At 47.8% G+C, this 17,912-nt stretch overlaps 1 protein-coding gene across 4 annotated transcripts in view; it reads left to right on the forward strand.

Moving 5' to 3' along the window:
- The window catches only part of EHF (ETS homologous factor), a 40,349-nt gene that overhangs the window by 13,794 nt on the left and 8,643 nt on the right, over positions 1–17,912 (forward strand). For 2 of the 4 annotated variants that reach the window (XM_029208942.1, XM_029208938.1), the window contains exons 2-6: positions 8,322–8,421; positions 12,071–12,316; positions 14,595–14,657; positions 17,345–17,413; positions 17,532–17,600. In XM_029208942.1, coding sequence (XP_029064775.1) covers positions 8,325–8,421; positions 12,071–12,316; positions 14,595–14,657; positions 17,345–17,413; positions 17,532–17,600 — 544 coding nt within the window. In that variant the 5' untranslated portion in view covers positions 8,322–8,324. Of the gene's footprint in view, positions 1–6,530; positions 6,670–8,321; positions 8,422–12,070; positions 12,317–14,594; positions 14,658–17,344; positions 17,414–17,531; positions 17,601–17,912 lie in introns of those variants that run through there. The other 2 variants (XM_029208940.1, XM_029208939.1) reach the window with 2 other exon arrangements.

Below are 17,912 nucleotides of genomic sequence, written 5' to 3' on the forward strand. Positions count from 1 at the left end.
GTCCACTGTCAGTATCTACGTCTTGTCTGCATCTGGCACCAAGACTGATAAAGATCAGCCTCATGTGTATATTTCCAAATGGTTCACAGTCAGTAAAGTGTATCTATAATGGATCAGCTCTTGGCCTCCCAATATGGCATCATTGCTCATGAAAACGCTTGAAAGCCCAGGAATAATGCTTCTGATGTTGCCCCTGGGAACATGAAATGTCTGTTTCAAAACACATTATGAGGGTATGAAATTACCTGTGATGTAATCCTGAGAGGATCAAACACATTCCCCAAGCTTGATTCACATTTTAATTCATTTGGAAAACACAAATTATTGTCTGTATTACATTCAGTTAGATTTCACATGTACTTGAATTTTCTTTTCTCCTCGTTGGGAGTAGTTCTCTTGAAATGATAGTCATATTGAAACAGGAAGTCGGTAATCTGTTGCAACATCCTTCAGGCAAATGCTGTGAATTCACCTGCTGGTAACTTTGATTAAGGACCGAGAATGGTTTAGATATTACTGTCATTGCAAAAGTAATTATTTACAATGTCTAATTGCTCCTCGGGTCTGAGGAGTAAAAATACCCACACAAGGCAGCCAGGTCTGAGGCCATTTGGGGATGTTGTGGTTGAATGTATCAAGGAGCTGGGAAGAAGGCAGACCATAGCTTTGACTCTCAGTCCCCTGGGGCTGGGAACAGGGAATACAGGCAAAGCCCTGCTTATGGTCTGCTCTGTGGTCCTGGTGGCTCCCAGTGTATCTTTACCCTCCCAGAAAGAGCAAACCCTACTTTCTGGACTGAGAGCTAATTCAGATGAAGCACAAAGAATTATGGACCAGTTTATTTCCAAAATATAAAATAAAGATAACTTTATTGAGTCATAAAAGGAGAGTTTATATTATATATGTGTGCAAATATACTCATGTATATATATGCATGTAAATGTGTATGTATGTGTATATAAATATATAGGGCTATAAATCTGTAATTAATGGCTAAAAGAGTAAAATTGGCCCAGCTTTCATACCCTAAATATTCCTACCTGAGTATATGGTAGGTATGACAGAATGAAGACAGATTTCTACCCTTTCATTCTAAAAAGAACTCTTGAATATATTGAGAAGAGTGATGGCTTCGGGTTGCTCTGGCAAAAAGGAAAAGGGTTTCAATCAGGGACACTGCATGATTGAATGAACCAGAGAATTTTGTAATCTTGGAGAAACCTGGTAAAGGTGTGAGGCCCCAGATGGCAGAGGGAGAATGCTGTGAGTATGTATGGAATGGGGATGGAGGTGAGGATGAGTTGAAGGCATCTTTCTTCTCTGGCAAATCACCCCCTTCTCAGCAGAAAGTCCCCAGGGTTTGTTGCTAGACCCTTGGAGTTTGAATTCTCTTCTAGCTTCAATTCTTTCGAAACTGTGTGAGCTTGAACAAGTTATCCAACCTCTCTGAGCCTCGGTTAAACCATCTGTTAAATGACATGATGCCTTACAGAGTAATTGTGACTATTGACTGAGACAATGTATTTAAAACTATTAACACAGAGCCAGCACATTTTAAATGTTCAATAAACCCTAGCTACTATAGTATAGTTACTATTATTATTACTATTATTTTTTTCTTTTTCATTTTTACAGCCTTTTGTCCTTGGTCTCAGTTACCTCACCACAGAGCAAAAGACACACCTTGCTCCAGATAAGCAAGCCCAAGCTGGGCTGCGTTTGTCTCTGCTGGCAGGTTCTCTCTGTGTGTTTAAGAAGAGAGACCAGTGGAGCAGTTCTTGGCCTTGGTAGGAGTCCTGAGACTGGGCAGAGGCTCGTGGGTTCTGGAGTGCATGACTCTGGTCCCTTGTGAAAGTCCCAGTGGTGCCTCCTTCCTCTCATTTTTCTGTTCCCATGAGCTCAAATCCCAGACCCCCTTCTTCCAGTAAATGAGCAGTTCATGTGCTAAGGGACCCTGTAGGATAGAGAGATCCTCTGGCCATTCTCTGCCAGGAGATCCCACTTTGGATTTGCTGCTCCCCTGTGCACCTGCCAACCAACCATGGTGTGTGAGGGCACAATGCCGGGTGGTAACCCAAGGCCTGCAGAGGGGTGCCCTTCCACCGTTCCTGGCAGCCTCAGGCAGCGTGTGCCTGGTGGGGCAAAGGGGAGAAGGAAGGATGCATGCCCAGAGCAGGGGAGCACGGCTTCCGTGAGCAGGGGCTGAGAGATGCCACTCACGGCTCAGCCTAATGGTGCGTCTGCCCAGCAGCCCAGGATGGGGAGTGGGGAGGCACGAGTCCAGCCCTAGGCTAGATTGTGCCAGCCAGCTGGGGTTGCTGAATATTACGTAGATGGTGGAAGTTAGAAGCCTTGCTTGAAGTGAATTAAACCCTCAATTTCCTCCTTGGAGACTCAACAAAATAATAGCCACAGCACAATAAAGAAATGATAATAATGATTATAAAGACCAGCTTAAATTTACCAAGTACTTAATATGTGCCAAGCGCTTTTCCAAGCACTCTACAGGTATCATCTCATTTTGTCTTTCAACAGCCCTTTTCATATCATCTATCAACACTTTTCATACCATTCTATCAATGAGGAAAATGAGACCTTCAAGAGAAGTTGAATCACTTGTCCAAGCTTGCCCCATTAGTAAACTGGCAAAGCCAGGGATTGAACCATGGCCATCTGACTCCAGAGCCTGGAGCTCCCCACTATTACACCATCCTGCCCCTGAAGGGTCTAACCCGACCCCAAGAATGTCGCCCAAACCAAGCAGCACAGTTTAGAGAGAGATCCCTGGGCAGACCCCATGATATCTGCTAACATTTCCTGGGTACTTGCCACGTATGATGCCGCACATCAACTCCATTTCCCCCACTTTCTGTCATAGTGGGAAATTGAGACTTTAGAGAGGATGGTACTTCCCCAAGGTCAACACAGCCTGCCAAGGGGCAGAATCAGGATTTCAAGCCTCACCATCTGAGTCACTGTAAGAGCTGCCCTCCAGAAATGCAGCAACATCCGGCTGGGTTTGAAGGTCCTCACACCTTGAGTATGTCCTTTCAACCCAGATGTTAGTGAGACTCTTTCTCATGCATTCCCATCTGTGCCACCGAGCAGCAGCTAAAATGTGAGACTCTTAAACTTTAGGGTCAGGCCAAGTGCTCTGATGGCCTCCACCCTGATCCATTGGTCCTCCCTGTGCGTGGTGGTCAAGCTGGTGCTCGAAGGGAATTTAGCCTTTGATGAAGGTCTGGCAGGGAGGGTACAGAGGTGGTAGATCGCCTTTATGCGTGGGTGGCCCAGCAGTGGTCTGAGACCCTAGCATCTTAGGGCTCTGTGGGAATTTGTGTTTAACTCCGAACTGCCACTTAACAAAGTAGGCGAGTAAAGAGTGTCTCTGGCCACCCCAGCACAGCACGGTGCCGTCTCTCTGCCAAAATGGGTTCGGACTGGTCAAACCTTAGTAGCCCATTGTTTGCCAGGGAATTGCTGCCTAAGGTGGAATAGGTCCTGGCTGGAAGGCTGGCATGAGATACCGTCTCCTGTAGTCGACTGGGTCCCACGCGTGGCTCCAGACTTCTGTCGCCCAAAGTGTCAGTTTTAGAACTGCCGTGCAAAGGGTGATGTCTGGGGCGAATGTGGAAGTCAAGACAATCACAGGGGTCAAAAAGTTCCCTCCGATTGTTTGTATACACGAAGGGGGGATAAGAGAATGCAAGTGGAAAAAGCGCTGCATCACCCACATTGCATTTCACTCTTTCGGTTTCAGTTAAGATTTACCTTTTTTCTGGTGTGCAGTTTTTAATAGCCCAAGTAGTAATTTATGCTATGTTCCCAGAATACATACCATGCGGGAATAGACAAAGGTGGGCCTGATACCCAGTGCATTTTCTTAAATTTCTACCTAGGAGGCAGTTACCCGGCGTGACCAGGCACTGTGCTGGGGACATCGCAGTCCCTTATCTCAGTCAGTCCTCCAGCAAGCCTACGTGGTGATACTAATGCCATGGCTGTTTCCTGGGAGAGGCTATAGCAGCTCAGAAAGGATAGAAAACAGTGCAAGGTCACCACACAGCGAGATCAAAGCCTGAGCTGTCACCTCCACAGGCTCTAATTTGACTGGTGTTCACAACTGGGGGTGATTTGGCTCCGGGGACATTTTTCAGGGGGGTGGTGGGTGAGTGCTGCTAGAATCTAGTGGCCAGCGATGCCGCTAGGCATACTGCAATGCACAAGTCGTCTCCGCCACAAAGAACCATCCTGGACCAAGATGCCAGTCGAGCTGAGGTTGAGAAACTGCTTTTCACCCTAGAATTCTCCCTCGAGCTGGAGATGAGGCCAAATAGATCCTTTTCCCAGCTTGCTTTTGGCTCGAAGGGTGGAACCTTCTTACTTAGGCTCTGAATTTACTTCTTCCAATCTTGGAAGAAGTAAAATGTGTTAGAGCAACACTCTGAGAACTGATGTTTAAAGAAAGGAAAAGAAACTGATTTTAAATGAGGGCATGTGTTCTGGCATCGGACTAGGGACCTTTAAATCCATGATATTATTTATCCTTCCAAACAGCCCTTAGGCTTGGAGGACATCCACTTTCCCCGACTTCCCCTTTGAAATCATTGAAGACATTGAGCTGGGAAAGGGTAACATACTCAAGTTCACGTGGCTGAAAGATGGGGAGCCTGGATTCCAACCCGGGCCTCAGAGATTCCAAAGTCTCTACCTCCCAAACTTGATATATTTTTCTTTTGAAAGAAACTAATAAAAGCTATGCTGAAGGTAAAGTAGAAAGCTTAAAGAGCAGCATTAAATAATTCCCTTACTTTTTAATGAAAAGGGTTGCTTTTTATACCCCATAAAGTAATCACCATGTACCATAGAAAGTTTATATTCATATATGGGAGTGTGGGTGAGTTGATTATAATAATGCTTTTTTTTTTTTTTTTTTTTTTGCGGTAGGCGGGCCTCTCACTGTTGTGGCCTCTCCCGTTGCGGAGCACAGGCTCCGGACACGCAGGCTCAGCGGCCACGGCCCACGGGCCCAGCCGCTCCGCGGCATGTGGGATCTTCCCGGACCGGGGCGCGAACCCGTGTCCCCTGCATCGGCAGGCGGACTCTCAGCCACTGCGCCACCAGGGAAGCCCATAATGCTTTTTTTTTAAAACAATTCGCAAGGCACATTTATTATCCATTATCTCATTTGATCTTTTCAACAGTCCTGTAAGGCTGCTGGGGGGCAAATGTCCTCATTTTACACCTGAAGAGCTGGGCCTCCGAGGCGGGTAGGACTTGGTGAAAGGCCTTCCGCCATGCTGGCCCCGAGGTGGGGGGCCTTCGGTGCCCACGCTAAGGGCGCTGCCCCTGCAGCCCCAAGCTGGGTTGAGAATACTGATCTTCTTTCCTCACAAGCCCGGGTGACCTCGGTGAACTCTGACTCACTAAGGACTAAGCGACATAAACTCTTTTATGGGCAGCAACCATTTCCTGTGCCCTGTAAAAAAGGGCCCCTCACCCTGCCAGCTGCTTTCCCTTGGAAAGGGGGTGCCGGCAGGGAGCGCGCTCAGCCTCCTGGGGGGCCAGGTGGCGACCGGGCAGCTGTGACCTTGTAGTCCTCAGGGCTTCTCTGTGGGTTGAGAGTTCTGGGTGCCTCGTGCTGAGAAATGATGTCTGCCCGGAGGAAAGGGGCTGGTGGGCATTCGGTCCTAAGAGGAAAACTGGCCCACACGGTCATGCGACATTTATTGAACTGTTCCTTAGTACCCACTCGGCTCTCTGCATGCACAAGCTCATTTGATGCCCACAGCCCTCTGCGTCTGGGTTGTTCCCATTTTACAGGGCGGGAAAGTGAGAATCAGAAAGATGTAGGCTAGACAGACTTGAACTTGCTCAAGGTCACCCACAGTGAGCAGGGGAACTAGGTTCTGAGCCCACCTCTCCCTGACTTCAAAGCCAGGCGTTCAGTCCTCACACCACCCTGCCTTCTAGTTTTTTGCGAAGTGGTGAGCCGAAGGTCTGGGCCAGCCGGCTGAGGAGGTGGGTCCTAGTTGGCCCCGGCAGGTCTGGCTTCCACTGAAATGGCCACTTTGAAACAGCTCTGCGGGCAAACCCTTGTGAAAGAATTTCAGGGAAGCCTCCGCTGCCCACCCCACCCTTACCCACAGCCTGGAGGGCAGATGGGCTGGGCTCTGAGCTGCAGCCCCTTCAGGGTTAAACAGTAACCTGCCTACCGCTTGTAGTTGAGCAAATGCTGGCAAGGAACAAGCCCGGCCTTGAGCAAACAGGAGCCGTTGCCATGACTCCTCCCTCCCCCAGCCACCCTTCTGGGGACCTGGAAGTTTTCTTGTACCTTGGAGTCCCCCGTTTGGTTTCTTCGCTTAGGGCAATTGCTGTAGAAAGCTCGATGGGAAAAGGTGCAGTTCCTGTGAAGGAGGAGAAGGCTCGACTTGGGTTGGTTTTCTCTGAGAGTGAGAATCAAAGAGATTTCTGGAAACGAACTTAAGAAGCAATTTACCTTCTTTAAATTTTTGCGTGGGGAAACTGAGGCCCAAGGTTGCTTCTGGTTTGGGTCATCCAGAGATGTAGTAGCCCTCCTCCTCATAACACCTACCATGCGGTCATGACCGACTTTGTGCCAAGTGCTCGAGGTATAGAAACTCGTTTAAGCTCTAACCAATACACATGGTACGTATGACGACCTGTATTTTGCATAAGAGGAAACTGGGGTTCAGAGAGGTTAGTGACTTTTGTTCGACTTAGTACCAACTTTAGCAGGTAAGTGTGAGAGCGTGGGATAAACCCCCGCTCTTTCTGACTTCGAAACTCATCTCTATGGCACCACCACGTAGAATCCGGCTCTGCCATCTCTGCACCCTGTGGTCTGTTACAGTGTTCACTATTCCCACCCCACCTTTCCTTCCCCTGCCTTCTACTTAGGCCTAATTATTTGCCAAACAACAAGGATGATGATGTTAATAATCATGATAAATATTCCTGTTTAGCCTAGTTCAACTCTTAATCACTGCTCTATCCCTGGTCCCTAAAACTGTGCCCAGCCCATTGCAAGGCTGATAAATATCTGTTGAATAAATGAATACATGAATGAATTTTTATGCCTTTTCCAGACCCCTCTTCTCCCCTCTCAAGCCCTACATAGAACCAGAGGAGCACCAGCTAAATTAGAGGAAAGGGTTTTGAGGGATGGAACCACTCTGGCTGGGCAGTTTGGGGGAGGTTGGTGACTCGTGAAGATGCAAGATTTCCCCCATACAGGCAGAAACATTTCCATGATCTGCTACTCTTCTCCTTATCCGAACATTTAGAAAGAGCAGGTTACCCTTAGAGGCCCTGGGTAATGCTCAATCATCCTCTGGAAACAAGCTGTTCATCCTTTGGATGATTGAACACACTTCTGGGGCTTTCAGTCTGAAAGGTGGAGGGCGCCTGCCTGGAGGGTAGGAAGATTGTAGATGCTGGACGACTGAGGTGAATATTTCTAAAGTGTAAAATTTTTACATGGTTTAAAAAACCCAAACAGGCTCATGGAAGAAAGCCCCTTCTCCTGGGTCCTTTACTGCAAAAATGAGCCCTCAGACTGAGAAAGTCAGCTTCAGATCAGCTTTGAAGCCTGCGGTATTCTCCAGGTCTCTAAAAGGAGAGGGAACGTGGGGCTGAATTTTTACCAGGAAGGAAGGGAAGGGGCAGTGTCTTGTCCCCAAAACCAACTGATTTCTAATATTATCACGGAGCCAAATACTTGAAAAACTCTAGGTCAAATATGGCTGAGGTCCTCCAAGACGAGCCTGTCCCGTGGTAGACGTTTGTGCTGAGGAAATTTACTGGACTCCCAGGTGTAGGTTGCTCAGATGTGTCGGGACTTGTGAATGTCTGATTTCAGGTCAGAGTTCCTGCACAGGTGCCGGGTCTGTTCTGCTACCCATTTGGGTTTTCATTGATTGAAATTTTACTTTAAATAAAAACCTCTTTGGTATTTTCACTTTTGTCAAAAAAAAAAAAAAAAAAAATTGGCTGCTGGCCAGACTCGCCCAGTGAGCAAGTATTACATTTTCCTCCCGTTTCATTCCGATCAGAGATTATTCATTTGTGAATGGGTGGCTATAAAATCTTGCCTCATGCATATGAAAATCGAACCTGGAAATTTTTAATTGCCAGTGAGTTTTGCTTTTACTGAAAGGGCTGGTGGCAACATGCCTCACAGGCAATGGATGGAAGGACCAAATTATTTCTTCCTTCCTAAATTTACTCTATGATCTATACTCTCAAATGACGTTTGTCCAAGAGGCACTGGCTGAACGGCCTGTTTGATCCCCTTACAGATCATGATTCTGGAAGGAAGTGGTGTAATGAATCTCAATCCCAGCAGCAACCTCCTCCACCAGCAGCCGGCCTGGACAGACATCTACCCCACGTGCAATGGTAAGGGGCCGCGCGGGGGTCAGTGTCACTCCCCATGGGGATTCTTCCTCGGCTTTAATTAGGCTCCGTTTCCCAACTTAATGAAAAATACAGGTTTTATTCAGCCGGGGGGTGTGGGGACCAGGGAGACTGGAGAAAACTCTTCTTCATGCTGGAGGTCCCCACAGGCCCCCCAGGGCCCCAGCCAGAAGCCCATTTGAGATATTCCGTGGTTTTCTCCCAATATTCAAAGGTCCAGGTTGGTAGCCTGGCAGAGAGGGTGATAGAAGAGGCACCCCAAAGGAAGGCCAACTTTAATAGTGTTGGCTGGGATATCAAGATAGGATAGGATGGAAAACTGTGTGTGCGTGCGTGTGTGTGTGTGTGTGTGTGTGTGTGTGTGTGTGTCGCATGGAAGCGTGGAAGTTAAGGAGAAGAGACTTGTAGCAGCTCAATCTTTCTATTTCGTTTTCCGGTGACCTCCCTTTGTAAAGGGAGGGGAGAGTTGTTAGGAGACCATGTGCCTGCCTTTGGTGCTTTAATCTAGAACCGATTGATTAGAAGAAGGAGGGCCTGGTGGCGGGGCTTATGGAGGGTTTGGTGATCAAGCCCATGGCTTACTGTGGAAGCCGGACTGAACAAAGTTGCTGCTGAATCAGGGCGCCTCACCCCATTGTGAAGGTGTTCAGTTTGCGTAGAGTGCTGTGCACCGAACCGCAGGGGGTGTAGGGAGCTCTGGGCCTTCTCCCACCCCATACCTGCCGCTAATCTCCTCCCCAGAGACTCTGCTGCGCTTGCTTCCCTTGAGAAAATGGAGATGGGCCATCGGTGAGCAGAGTCTGGGAAGCAGCAGTGCGAGGCTGATGGAAGGGGTGCGTTCTTCAAGAAGTGGCCGATCTGTGGGCAGCTCCACCTTCCAGTTTGGAAGCCCAGCCACACGTGGTCGAAAGCGGGGATGGGTGACCTTCTCTTATTGATCACCTGTGCTTCTGAACTCCTGCCTTTTCTGGGCATGACCTTCCCTGTGGCAGGACTCAGATTCCTTGTGGGGACCTTGAAGGATGATTCCAAACAGGGAAACGCACAATCTTTTGGATGCCAGGCCCTAGGACCCTCGATTAAGGCAGCATCTCTCTGGGTTGCTCTGGAGTGTAGTCAGCAGGGAGTGGAATTTAAACATCACTTTTTTACTCTCTAACTTCCAGAGGCCCCAGAGAAGGCCCAGCTCCTGGTCATGATCGATGGGGGAGGCCAGCTGAATGCCAGAGAGGAGCTGAACTCATACGAGTTTCAGTGCTTTTCCCAAAGCTTCGGGAATCTGATGAGCCGCCTGGCTGATGGGGAGTCTCCCCTGGTCAACTTTAGACAAAATTCTCGGGTTCTGCCAAGTTCTAACAGGCTGCACTAACAGGAGCCATCCTCTCATCTGGGTCGTGTGACATCGAGAGAAGAAAGTACCGCAGGCCTGGTGTGGGGTTATTGAGAGTTGTTGTCTCTTGTTTACAAACCCGGAGCTGCACGTTCATAGCAACACAATTAATTAAAAAATAAAAGAACAAAGACTTGGGGAGCTGCAAAAAATGTAGGCCACCCTTAAATAGCTGTATCGGTGGGACACCGAAAAGTCGGGAGGAAATAGAGACGTCCGGCCTAGGCTCTGAGTGCTGGTGTATTAGGGAATATTTCTATGTAATTAAATTTTGGGACTAGATTCGTCCAGTCCCTGCCCCTTCCCCCTCCACTGTTGGCTTCTCCTTTAGGGCCCAAGCAGAGGGTTTAGGCCTGCTTTTGTGTGGCCATGAGGAATGAGGAATAAGGCACGTAATATGAGTGGCAGGTGGGACCGGCTTGGAAACATTCCCCCTTCAGCCTTTCCTCCTGAGGTGTTGAGGGCTAGGCCATAGGCATTGTGGAGATCAAACCTTTTGGAGCTCTGTAGCTCCTTGCCATTCAAACTGTATCCACTGACCAGCATCATAATCATCCTGGGGAAGCTTGTTAGGAACGCAGAAACTCAGGCCTCACCCCAGGTCTATGGAATCAGAACCCGCATTTGAACCACATTCCCTGGTGACTCGTAATCACGTTAGAGTTTGAGAAGTACTGATCTAGCATGACCTTGAAGAAAAAGTTAGGGACCATTTTCTTTTGCTACGTTTTCCTCTACTGGTCTATCCTTGAGTTTGTGGGAATATCTGTGTGTCATGCTCAGCTGGACTTCCCCTCCTTCAGCTTGGTGGGCTATAATAGGGTTTTCCCCTTGTCCTTGCCCCTCACCTTTCCCACTAGAGAGCTCCTTCCCTTGGCCCATGCTTTCAAGGGGATCATAAGGTCTCCCAGTCTGGCTACATGCCGCCAGAGGCTGGTTCTCTCTTCTCCATCCCTCCAGGATTTTGGGCTGATTTCGTCATGTTCTCTTAAGTGAGTATGAGAGTCACATACATAGATGGTTAGTCCACAGTGAGCTCAATAATAGTTATTGGCTTGAATGAATTCCTCTTCTTCACCAGTACTTGAATTAACCATCTTGTGAATGCACCTCACAACTCTTCCAGGTTCCGACGTTATTTCTTCTTCAGCCCCAAATTTACTGAAGAAAGAGAGAGACAGTACCTATGGTGGCAAAGTCTCTGAGGTAGTTTTTATGGGAGATACAAGGATGGGTAAGATAGAGTCCATGACCTTGAGCATACAATTTACAAAGGAGAACAGGACTGTAGTTAGAGACCCACCAAGAGAGGCAGAACATGACAAACGTCATTAGGAGAAATGTAAAGTGCATCTCCTGGAGTTTCAGAGGACAGCAGCCCTCAGCAGTCAGTCAGGGGGGTCTGCAATGGCTTTATAGGGTGGTCAGGGTCAGCAAGCTGGGTATAAATTCAACAGAGAGTGATAGGTAGAATACAAACCGGGCTGAAAGAACAACACAGAAAAAAGGCAAAAGGTCACTTGAGGAATAGTTAGTGAAGAGCCTTAATGCCTGGCTTGGCAGTTTGGGGCCTAATTTCAGTGGATAAAGGGAAATTGCTGAAGGTAGCTGAGTAGGGAAGTGACATCCTAGTGGCTATAATAACCAGTATGGGGTGGGAGGATGTCAGCACCGTGAGCAGATGAATCATTTGGACCATTTTGGGGAGCAGCAAAGGCATCACAGAGAAAAGAACCTGAGTCTCAAGCTTCAGTTTTGGTTGAAAATGGACTGAGTTTTGGGTATGTATGTGTATATATGCGTGTGTAAGAGAGAGAAATAAATGGGAGAGAGAGAGGGAGAAGGAGACAACTATGTGGGTGTGGACAAGAAGCTAATACTCTGTTGAAACTGTAGCAATGCTTTAGCTTTCATGGTAGTTTGTGGGAGGTGGGAAAAGAGCTCATGATCTCAGAGCATTTCAAGTGTTGTGTCCTCATCCAGAGCTCAGGGGTAAGTATATGGAGAAAAAAATGAAGATATACGGAGGCTGAATGATTGGCTCCCACCACAACTGGGGAAAGAATTGCATTTCCTAGAGCCTCCTCTCCAGAGCCCATCTCAAGCTCCAATCCCCACTGATGCACGCAGAGGGTGGTTGTGATCCCTGTGACGTCTGGCAGCTAGAGGGGCATCCCCATGTCTGGGATCATGCTCGGAAACAAACACAGGTCACTCACAGGGCCGCCTCCTGTTTTGCAGTTTCCAGCGGGTTTTTTGGAGGCCAGTGGCATGAAATCCATCCTCAGTACTGGACCAAGTACCAGGTGTGGGAATGGCTCCAGCACCTCCTGGACACCAACCAGCTGGATGCCAGCTGCATCCCTTTCCAGGAGTTTGACATCAACGGCGAGCATCTCTGCAGCATGAGTCTGCAGGAGTTCACCCGGGCGGCAGGGACAGCGGGACAGCTCCTCTACAGCAACTTGCAGCATCTCAAGTGGAATGGTAACTCTTTCTCTGTCTCTGTCTCTCTGCCCTGCTAGGAGCCATCTGGGAAGAGCAGAGACTCCACAGCTGGCAGGGTTCCTGTTTAGGGGCATCCAAGGATGGTCTCACCTCCAAATTACTGTCTCCTGAGACAGAAGTAGAAGGGAGGTGAGAGGACAAGCTTGAAGCCTAGGGTACAAGGTGTGTCTAATCCCATACAAATCCAGCATAATATAATTCTCTCTTTACGTGGTTAATTTCCAAGGAGACAAAGGCTAGCTGGGTATTCACAGGATACTTGGTACTCTCAGAAAACCACTTCTTTCTCTTGCAAATGGGGTTCATTGTTTCATTCCCAATCCCTTGCTTGTTAAGATCATCATGGCTATTTTTTGAAAAAATTTCTACACCTAGGTTCTTAAGATGGGACGTAAGTGTGGTAAGAAAATAGGCAAAATTAGATCTAGTTTATTTTTTGGGAGGGGAGAAAGCTTACGATACTACAACAGATTTTTAAAAGGTCCTGAATCGAAAAAAGTCTTAAAACGAATGGTCTGGACACATCTGGGATGTTTCTGCAGTGATTTCTGGGATTGGTGCTGCCCTAGAGCCCCAGGTGTCTTTCCTGAGGCCTCACCTAGCACATAGACAGGCACCGTTTAAAGGCTGTCCTTTGGTGCTAGTTTATTCACACATGCATGCGTGCTACACTGGCTTGCAAGAGCTGGTAGGGTAGACATCTATCTTGCAGAATGTCCTTGACACGGGCCTAAGGTTCTTCTGATAGTGGTTATAAACACTAGCTCCTCTGAGAACTATTTTGGAAAGCAATGATATGTACGAATAGTGAGCTATCCTGTCCACATCAGAATGGGCATGCCTGTCTAAGCAGAATCTGTGTTTGGGCATGTAGCTGGAGCTTTGGGAAGCATGAGCTCCAGGGCTGTGAACCAGATTCAGATCCAGATAACTGCCATCAACACTGAAGAGAACCCAGCGTCTGGCTTCAGAGCAGGCAGAAGTGGTGGTCATTTGAGATGACCTCATTCAGCTCCTGGGCACTCCCTACTTCCCATCCACCTCACAGAGGTGGTTGCTCCTTTTTCTTTTACTAGAACCAAACCAAACAAAGCTCTAAAGATAACCCCCAGGCATCTTCAGAAAGAGCAGACTTACACTTGAAGAATTAAAAATATTTACCTCCCCACCTCCAATTAAATCCAGCGGGACAGCTCCTCTACAGCAACTTGCAGCATCTCAAGTGGAATGGTAACTCTTTCTCTGTCTCTGTCTCTTTAAAGCTTTGCCCTGATTGAAGCTCAAGGCAGGGAAGCGTGGGAGGTGATGTGGCCGTCCTTGACCTTCCCCCTTTGACCTTCCATCTTTGGCCTTCCATGACTTGCATGCTGCTGGTGCCTCTGAATGCCTAATGTCCAGATTTCTCACCTTTGTTTCGTTGTTTGCCTTTTTGTAGACATTCCTCTAACTTCCATTTATTGAGTATTTACTTATACAAGGGCTCTAAGTGAATTGATTCATTTGGTGACCTTATGAGAAAATAAATATTGCACCCATTTGACAGGGGCAGTTTTCATCTGGGAAAACTGAAGGTCAGAGACATTAAAGCATGACCTCTGCTCCTGAGATATTTATAATCTGGATGGGCAGGAAAAACATATGAAACGAATTCACATGTATATATGTGCTTTTATATATGATACATCTGGAGAAAAGTTGCCAGGCATAAATAAGGGAAGAATCACTGCACTTATCCAGATATAGCTCATAGATTAGATCTAATCAAAAGGGGTTTGATTAAATTTAAGATCAAAGAAGAATTAAGGTGATTTTCCTTGTGTTTCCTTTGCACTTCGTATCAAATCTTAGTATGCGAAAGCACCTTAGAGGAAATCTAATGACTTTAGCTAGTTTAATCTCCGAAATATACAGTTGAGGAAACCAAGATGAAGAAAGGTGAAGTACCTTGCAGCTATTAGTGGAAAAACTGGTCTTTCAACTTCTAAAGTTTTATTTCCTTCATACTGGATGCCTTCTCTATACAAGGCCAAATAATTCCATCTGAGGTTGGTGCCCTAGCTACTGATTTTCTGGGCCAAGGGCCCCAGGCTTGAGATTATAGATCCAGAGAGGGAAGCCCCCTCCCAGAAGCAAAGAAGGGTGACCATGCTGTGGGACTGTCAGAAACTCTTCCATGAAGCCAGCTTCGTCCTTGGTCAAGCAGCACATTTTAGCTACACGTGGGCCCGCTCTGAGTTTCCCAATCTGTCCTTCACAGGCCAGTGCAGCAGTGACCTGTTCCAGTCCACACACAATGTCATCGTCAAGACCGAACAAGCTGGTGAGTCGTGGCAGATGAAGGGAGCCAACTTGGTAGGCAAAGGCCTGCGGAGGACAACTGAGAGGGAGTGTGAGGGAGAGTGTGAGAGCGGGACGGAGCCAGTACTTTGGCAGGAAACCCAGGGATGTCTCTTCCCTGGCTGTCTCCAATGGGCCCGGCAGCCATGAGCCTCATCCCTCGTCCTTGGGACCAGTGACTGCCGACCTTCTCTGATTTCTAAGATTGATGGTGAGCCTAATTCTGCCCACACTTCTCTGCTTCCCATGGTTGGTCAAGGGAACATCCAGGCTCTGATCCAGGAGCCCAGAAAATGTAGAGTCTAAGTGGGCTTTCTTGTCACCACAAAGAGTCAGGGGATTGGACTTGGCCAAGTTAGGAGAAGCCAGGGGAGAGAAGAGGAAGGGTCAGTGTCTCCTCTCCCCCTCCTCCCCTGGAGGGAGTGTGTTTCACAAGGAGGAGGAAGATTCGGACTTGGTGTAGTTACTATAGTTTCTGGGGACCTTGGAGTTTCTGTAGGGATGTCCAAAGGCAGCTGTGGAACTGGCTCCTGCCTTAAGTCTGCTTTTAGACAAAAGCCACTATTCTGAGCTCTGAGTAGGGTCTGCAGGCCCAGAGTAGCTACATTCATTTTTGTTCTCCTTCATCTGCCTAATCATCCCTCCTTCCTCTGCCCCAAAATCTCTCCCCTGGGGACTTTCTGTCTCCCCTGGGGACTTTCTGTCTCCCCTGGGAACTTGCAGGGGACAGTAACTGCCTCGAGAAGTTGTGCCCTAGAGCCTTGTACCAATCAGAGGTCTTTGTATAGTGACCTTTGGCCTATGACCTCTTAGTCTAGGGAGAGCTCTGCAAGTCCCCCCAAGCCCATAGGAGCTGCCACTGCTCCAAGGTCACTCCGCATGTCCACATCAGTGAGAATGTGGGCCACATGGGCCAACCACGGAGTTTGCCTCAGGCCTCCCTGCAGGTTGCGTGCCGGTCACCAAGGACTGTATTAGACCTGCGGTGATTTGTGAGTCAGTAGGGGCAGAAATTGGCCCCACGCAGTTATTTACTCTTTTATAAGGGGGCTGGTCTACCATTATTAAAGAAAAAACAGCGGCTGCTAAACATGTGAATTAGGTACTCCTAGCCCTGCCCTTCCCCCCAGAGACCAGGGTTGAGTCACCCAGATGGTCTAGGCTTTATGGACGTGACTGCCCTAGAGGCAGGCACAGGACTTGGCCTAGAGGATGGTGCCCCCTGACCCCGAATCCCCACTGTTGACTGGACAGATAGCCCCAGCGGAGGAGCCAGGCTGGTACTGGAGAGGTCCCAAGTACTTGACAATTCCTCCTTGACCATCCAGACATTCTCATGTTGCCAGTTCAGAAAAGCTGAGCCAAAGGGTGGGGAGGAAGCTCCACCCTGGGAGGAGGGGAAAGGAGGCTCATACAGGGGCCAACACCCCCAAACCTTTTTGGTTCAGTTTGTTTTCAGAGACAACAACAGGTATACAAGGTGACCCAACAAGGACAGAGGGTGTAACCCCTAAGTGATCAGGCTTGGGGTGCCCAAACACGTAGCTATTAGTTCAAATACCAGCTAAATCCCTATGTCGTAAACAGGAGGACTTAGCCAGTGAGTCAGGTTTTTATACCATTTATGCTACAAAAACAAAATGAAACTCGGCCAGTGGCTTACCACCCCGGCCCTGAAATTCAGATGCTGGGCAGGAGGGAGCCGAGGGCAGCCTCTGTCTGTGACGAGGGGAGAGCAGGAAGCTCCTGGTGGGGATGAGGTGACAGCTCCTGCCAGATCTCACAGCTCTTGGCCAGCCAGGAAAGAAGCTTCTGTTGGAGATCAGCCCAGAGGTGAGGGGTGTGTGGGAGTTGGGCTTCGTTTAGGGTAGGTGGAGGGGAGTTTCCTTGGAGTCTGAAATCTGAAGAGTCAGGAGACGTGCTTACCCAGCACACTGAAGAGAGAGAGAGAGAGAACTTTTCCTAGATGAAGCAATGAGGCCCTACTCTTAAAACCTGTTTATTTGATTTGGTAACACTCTCATCTCCTTCTCCTTAGTTCTGTTTTGAAAATTTTATGTCACCCCTTAAGCATATTGGAGAAATCCTGGAGGGAGGGGGCTGTCACCCAACTTGAGGAGAGTTTCTCTCTGGATTTTAGCAATAAAGACTCTGTGATAAGACTGAGCAGACTTTTTCTTAAAGAAACATCATTAATTCTCCCAGGAAGACGTTACTAGGAAAAGATGCTCATTAATCATGAAATTATTTTGTCCCTACCATTTTTTTTACTAGTCTAAAAATATTCTGGTGACAATATAGTAGAATGTAAGACAATGCCAGGCTCCTGGACACCCCCCCCCCCCACCAAGTGCAGACTGGGAATATCCTCAGGAAAGCATTGGTCTAGGACAGGATCCCACTGTTGCAACTTCTCTCACTTCCCTCAAAATGCAACAGGTGTAGAACACCTGGATGGGGCCGTAACAAAGTCCACCTCCCCTAGGGCCCTGGAAGAAAACTGGGGTAACATTATGATAAGGTAACATGTGGCTGAAGCAGAATCTTATCTCTTCTCTCTGAGAACCAGCCCCTTGTCCCACACCTCTGTGATGAACAGTGAGTAAGAAAAGGCAAACTCCTCACCTGGGGAAGGTGATTGCTGACATTCCCATTTTCTGTCCTTTGTAGACCCTTCCATCATGAACACCTGGAAAGAAGAAAACTATTTATATGACACCAACTATGGTAGCACAGTAGGTAACTAACTCCCCAACGCTTAAGACCCTTTTACATTCTTATTCTGGTTTTCTAACAGCCCAAAATTTATGTTGTAAGGAGGGGACTCTTAATGTCCTTTATGTTTTCATTGCCACAGAGTTGTTGGACAGCAAAACTTTCTGCCGGGCCCAGATCTCCATGACAACCAGCGGTCACCTTCCCATTGGTAAGTTGTCCTGACATCCGAGGCTGAGTGCGCCTCCTGCAAGTGCTTACTGCGAGTTAATGAGAATTACCAATGCCCTGCATTTCCAAGTTTGCTGGAGTCTTTCCCATTAAAAGGCTAGGAAAAGTTTATAAAGAATCTGCTTTCGGGCCCATATTTGTACATTGAAAATGACCAGCAAGGATGCCTCTAGGAAATGTGTTTTGCTCCTGTGAAACCAAGTCACTCTCTGTGACAACAGAAACTCTCTTTTCAGTAAAAACTTGCTTTTGTGAAATTATCCAATGAAATTATTCATACGTGGGTATATTT

The sequence above is a fragment of the Monodon monoceros genome, unplaced genomic scaffold (assembly GCF_005190385.1).
Source record: "Monodon monoceros isolate NGI ecotype Baffin Bay Population unplaced genomic scaffold, NGI_Narwhal_1 Super_Scaffold_7, whole genome shotgun sequence".
NCBI lineage: Eukaryota > Metazoa > Chordata > Mammalia > Artiodactyla > Monodontidae > Monodon > Monodon monoceros.